Source organism: Rhipicephalus sanguineus, chromosome 10 (genome assembly GCF_013339695.2).
Source record: "Rhipicephalus sanguineus isolate Rsan-2018 chromosome 10, BIME_Rsan_1.4, whole genome shotgun sequence".
In the NCBI taxonomy this organism is placed as follows: Eukaryota; Metazoa; Arthropoda; class Arachnida; order Ixodida; family Ixodidae; genus Rhipicephalus; species Rhipicephalus sanguineus.
The window spans coordinates 50219098-50225307 of record NC_051185.1 but is presented as its reverse complement, the minus strand read 5'-3'; the positions used below and the strand labels follow the sequence as shown (position 1 = coordinate 50225307).

At 44.2% G+C, this 6210-nt stretch overlaps 1 protein-coding gene across 1 annotated transcript; it reads right to left on the bottom strand.

Moving 5' to 3' along the window:
* Positions 1 to 3808: 3808 nt before the first annotated feature.
* Positions 3809 to 4364, bottom strand: LOC119371839 (mitochondrial import inner membrane translocase subunit Tim9). Its single transcript, XM_037642299.2, has one exon. It carries the CDS (start codon positions 4330 to 4332, stop codon positions 4060 to 4062), a length of 273 nt encoding a protein of 90 aa, XP_037498227.1. The 5' UTR covers positions 4333 to 4364; the 3' UTR covers positions 3809 to 4059.
* Positions 4365 to 6210: the final 1846 nt, after the last annotated feature.

The window sequence follows — 6210 nt, the reverse complement described above, 5'->3', positions numbered from 1 at the left end:
TACACGTACTACAGGAATGCCCAACAATGTGGACAGGGAAGCGCCTTCTGTCATAGCTCAATTGGTGAGCATTGGATGCATTATTCGAAGGTTGTGGGTTTGGATCCCACTGATGAAAAGGACAATTTTTCGTTCACTTTAATTCATTTCAATTTACATCATAATTGCTGCACTATTGTTAAAGAACAATTAATGTCCCCTATGTTCTCCTTTGCATGGTGGTGACATTTTCACAATCATGCTTGACAGATTGCGGCATCTGTGTATTGCTTGTAAACTCTCCTAGAACGACTACTGCAGGTACAGTAGCGAAGAACAGTGCGAGCACAGTTGCAAAAGTAGAAAAAAATTACCCCTTTTTGTGTGTGTGTGAATAGAAAAATTATTGCACACACTAAATATAGGGAAACTTCAGTTTGGCAAACGCAGATATGGCTATTAATATGTCATGAAATCTAAAATGTTTGCTACTGGCATGTAAGAAATATACGCTTGCAGCAAATAGTAGGTGTAATGAAAGCATTTGTGTCAACCGCCATGGTAGCTTAGCAGATAAGGTGTCTTGCTGCTGAGCTCAAGGACGCGGGTTTGACTCCCGACCATCTCAGTTGCATTTCAATGGGAGCAAAGTGTGAAGAACACCCGTGTGCTTCAGATTTAAGTGCACGTTAAGGAACCACAAACTGTTCATATTAATCCGGAGTCTCCACTACCCAATTTAGTGTACCCGTATATTGAAACTCTAGGGATACCCCAAGTTAGTTACTTCTAATGGAGGGGGACATACTGCCCTTCCTCACCTATTGAGTGCCACATGGAATGCAATAAGGCCGCATTGTCTACGTACAGGACTCTCGAATTGAAATGCAACATTTTTTTAATATAACGACTGCTGTGAGCAATTGCTCATAACCGTGTCATGTCGCTGCAAATCTGGCTGCTGAGGGCAATTGTTGGCTCTGATGTAAATGTTAGTCAAAGTTACGCTGATATGACTTGAACTTTAGATGATGGAAACGAAAGCATGTGCATTACTTAGCCCTAAATTTTCGCATTTCAATTCATGAGTACTGTAGATGCCAATGGTATCTGGTGCTTCGATTTGTGCCCCGCCACGGTGGTCTAGTGGATATGGCACACAACTGCTGACCTGAAGGTCGTGGGATCGAATCCCGGCTGTGGCGGCTGCATTTTCGATGGAGGCGAAAACGTTTGAGGCCCGTGTACTTAGACTTAGGTGAATGTTAAAGAACCCCAGGTGGTCGAAATCTCCGGAGCCTTCCACTACGGCGTCTCTCATAATCATATCATGGTTTTTGAACGTTAAACACCAGATATTATTATTGCTTCGATTTACATACTGCCCTAGCATATTTCAGTGATGTGACGAGTTTTTTGCTGCAGAAGTCGTGCTGCCTTTTTGTTTCGTTTTGCATTGGTTGTCTTAAATTGCAACGTAAATGTGTGTTGTGCTGTCAGAAAAAACCTAAGCCTCAACAGCGCATCTACTGAAAGCTATCCGACAAAGCAATAAAAACTTTCGTATAGTACTTCCAAGGGACACTAAAATGCAAAATGTAAATAGCTTGAATACTGCTGGGGCCAATGAGGCCAGATGTCTTTGTTATATTTCACATCGAAGCCTCAGTGCTTGCATGTCAAGTATGTCATTGTCGATGTGTAAGCATATTCTATGCCATTGGTTAAGGGGGGACATGGCACTTGAAAAAAAGTTTTTTATTTCTTGATCGATTTTGATGAAACTCCCCGAGTTTATGTATAGTTGTGTGCTAATTTCAAATATAATATTATTTTTCTAGTATGATATGTAGTTTTTAAAATACAAAATATTTCATGTGCCTCTTGGGGAGCAAGCTTTTTCTAAACTGAGTTAGTTACAAAGTAAATCAGCATATCACGATAATCTGCAATCAGAACGGTGTGCAGCGCGACAAAAATGGATGTTTTAAACCCATTAGAACAAAAATTATGGTAGGTTGAACATTCGCGAGTGAGTCATTTCAAGCTAGAATTTCACTCGTGAATGTTCAACATACCATAACTTTTGTTCTAATAGGTTTAGAACATCCATTTTTGTTGCACTGCACACAGTTCTGATTGCAGATTATCGTGATATGCTGATTTACTTTGTAACTAACTCAGTTTTAAAAAAAACTTGCTCCCCAAGAGGCACATGAGATATTTTGTATTTTAAAATCTACACATTATACAAGAAAAGTAATTGCATATTTGAAATCAGCATACAAATATACATAAAGTCACCAAGTTTCATCAAAATCGATAAAGAAAAATTTTCAAGAGCAGTGTCCCCCCCTTAAATCTTCTGGGTGCCCATTCTGTGTGCGTGCGGCAGCTGTGCCCGCTATTCATCACGGTTCCTGTACTTCGGCTTTGGAATGGCAAGTTCAGTCTGGTCAACACGTGTGCAACACATTGCATTTACAGGCGAGTCTCTACAGCTTTATCACTGACCCGTTGGGTATTTTTGGCAAGTACTTCGTCGATACACTTGAATGTACTATATTGGAATTGAAAGCATTAGTGCTTGTAATCAACCATCTATCTTTCAAGACCGGATGAGAGTTTCCCAAAAGCCCGCGGTCACATGGCTGCCCCTTCTAAGTTAGACGCAGAGTCTCAGTCCTCTTGTGGTTGTCTGTCCTGGACATTGAGCAGGTAAGCCAATCTCCCTGATCGCCTTCTCCCGCCTCTGTACACCACCTTGACATCCTACAGCTCTTCTGGTGGAGGATGAAACGTACAGAATGGAAGCTCAAAAGCCCATGGTAAGATGGTTGCCCCTTCTAAGTTACACACAATCTCGGTCCCCTTGTGGGTATCTGTCCTGGACTTGGAGCACATGAGCCCTGATCACCTCCTATCGCCTCTGTACACCACCTTGAAGACAAATGGTCAGAATGTAAGCATTCGAGAAGCAATGGTGTTTTCAAGTAAAGTTCTAAGAAAACATGCATTTCCTTGGTTCATGGAGCTTCGTACTGTAATCGCTTCGAAAGTTGGCACTGCAGTTGGCCAATCGTTGCAGGAATTACTGGTGATACCATCTCAATTGCTTTATAACCTGAAGTCCTTTGTTGTGAAGGCATATCGTAGCTTATAATCTTCCATCCGGTTTGACTATGGTTGCTGTTTGGCATGTTATACCATCATTTACGTGGGGCGTCGGTTGCATAGTAGCACCTGATGCCATAGGTTGGCAAACTCCGAGTCGACTCACTCAGACTCAGATCAAGCCGAGAGTCTGAGCGAGTCCGGGCGAGTGATATTTTGGCGAGTCTGAGAAAAATTTCAGTCAGTGAGTTAGAGCAAGTCCAGTTGAGAAAAATTTTGGTTAGTCTGAGTGAGCTCTAGGGGAAAAATATATTTCACGAGTGAGTCTGAGTGAGCTCCACATTTTTTGCCGGCCTATGCCTGATGCTTCATGTTTGTCCTCAATGTCTCAGGCAAATTTGAAGAAAATGTTTTCATGAAATCGAGGCAGCTGGCTGAAAAAGCATAAATATCGCCATTGTGTATCGAATCTCTGGCAAAAATGTCGTTTGGACAAGGCTTCCAGGTTTCGCTTTAGGGTGCGTTCTTGAAGAAATTTCGGGTGACAACGATCATGTGTTTATCGCAGGACATGCACAGGTTTTCTACCGTGCACAGCGTTTTCGAAAGCCCCGGATATCCCGGCTGGCAAGTTAATGAACACTAACATCAACTTCGCAGAATTACTAGTTAAAATACACGTTAACATCAGGCCACAAAAAATGAAGTCTTCGCAAACGGTGCCTAACGTTTTATTACAAACTATTACAGCGAGTGAACTATATCTCCAAGTGAAACGCGATGTCGGAGGACCGTGAAATACACGAACTTGTCAAACGTTCCTTGGGCATCTTGCCACGAAGCCCGCTCAGACACGTGTTGTAACACAGCGAAGCAAGACGTCCACAGGTCGACACACGAGGACATGGCCCACGGTAAGGAATGTCACTCGCTCGTCGCATCGTTCTCCGTGAGTCGCAGCGACGGCTAGTGCAACCCTTTTTGCGCCGCCAACGCCGCTTCATTGGTTTGAATTTGAAACTCCTGGAAGCGCTGCGATATGCGCTGGTTCATCTTCATGTATTTCTCCATGCAGTTCATGGCGCACTTCTCCTCTTTGTCTCTCACGTGCCTCACCGTGAAGTCGTGCACGCAGTCGGCGAAGCACAGCTCCGACAGCTTGTTGTAGGAGACGAGGAAATCTTTGAACTGCTTGATCTGTTCGGTTTGTGGATCCGCCGTTGCCATGGTCGCCGCCATTTTGATGTGCCTGTGTTGGCTTGGCTTGTCCTGGCTATGGTGTCCTGACTGCGGCAGTTTTGTAGAATGAAAAAACACGGCGACTGACGTAAGCTTTACATTGGCTTTACATCGCGCCCATGACAACACCAGAGTTTTGTTTTTGACTTTAACTGCGTGACTTAAAGGGACACTAATGACAATTTATGTCAGAGTGAAAGCTCAATGTATGACAACGTCTAAAACGACAATATTATCAGCAGCAGTGCCCTACTTACCGAGAAATTAAGCTAAATGTATCGCACGACGTGCGCCACGAGTGGGACACTTTGGAAATGATCCCGATGACGTGAGAGAGTCCGACTACAATTAATCACTGGTAATAAAACTAGCTGCAATAAAAAAAGAACCGTCCGTGCATAAAGAGACGTAATAAAATGCTGCTTCTTCGTTTCTGTTTGGTTCATGGAAAAAAAAACCTCTTTGGCACTGCCGTGGGGAACAGTGCGCGTCGTCAAAATTTTCGTTTTTGCCGAACTGCGCTTTGCCCGGCGCCCGGGTTCGCTCACGCGGTCGCGTCTCAGTGGTAGTTTCGGTAATGCGTACTGCCGCGTGTGTTTTGCACGCTCGTGAAAGGCGCTCTGACAGAAAGTTCGACAAAATGCCGCTTGCATGTGATGTTGCCAGATGCCCGAATGGTGCACGCCGTCAGTGCACGCCGCCGCGCTGTAAAGGCGGGCAACGTTGTGCACGGCAACAGTGACGTCAGAAAGACCGCTTTCAGGCGGGTGATTTGAAGTGCGCTAACGCGATGCGGACCACTAAAACTTGATTTTATTTCAAAATATGCTCATTCTTGGCACAAAAGTAGCACTACGAGGTTTCCGGACCGCTGTTTCAACAACCAACGTCGACTTAATATTTGCTTTTAGTGTCCCTCGAAGGCCGCACCAGTAGAAATGTCGAGTGGCATGACCACGCCTCGCCGCCTGATGCTTTCCGCGTTGACTAAAGCCCCTCTAGCGTTTTCCCCCGGCTAGACGCGATGGAGGGGCTTTAGCGTCGACCGTAGCGGCGGCGCTGCAGTCGGCCAGTACTGAACGCGCGGCGCGCACGAAGTGCTATGCGCTTCGGCTGCCCCCGTTGCGCTTTTTGATCCAGCTTTCTTTGTACCTGCCCATCATTCATGTCTAGCACATGCTGTCATAACCTTCGAGGAATGAAACGTCAAAGTACTGAATTTCAGCTCTACAAAAGCCCATGCGTGAGATCGAAAATCATTTATTTTCCTGCGGTTAAGACGATTACTAAGGTATGAAAATGATGAGAAAAAAAAATAGCGGATCGGAACAGTGAGGCTTTATAGTCTCGGCATTATTACACAGGTTCCATGAAGTTAGATGTGCTTTAAATTATTTCTGTGCTGTGAACATCGGGAAGAGCGTGTGGTCTAAAACAGGCAACGCGATAGCTAAGATGACTTGGCTTCGGAGTTATAAGAGAGTAACAATCATAATTATTGGGAGTTTAGCGCACTTGAGTTGCACTGCATAATAAAAATGGTCTTATTTATTCGCAAATAAAATTTAATTTAGAAAAATTTGCTGTAACAGTCCGCTTGCTTGCGGTAAAATCGCTTTTCCAGAAACCACCCGAAAAACAGTGCACGCTGTGTGAATAAAATGTAAACCACTTCCAATGGCTCCTGCTCTGATGGGCTGTGCATCTGCCCTCGATATGGCTTGGTATGCTTTAACATTTCAGGTGATACTAAAATATTTGCGCGCATTCACAGCGACCACCACTTGCCAAAGTTAGCCGTTCTGCCCGCGCATATATTTTTATGAATGCGCTATATATATTTTATGAAATCGCGCCAAACATCAAAAATAGAAAACA

Bases quoted from the DNA above. Each gene is read 5' to 3' on its own strand.
- LOC119371839 (XM_037642299.2), bottom strand. From the start codon at position 4,332: ATGGCGGCGACCATGGCAACGGCGGATCCACAAACCGAACAGATCAAG.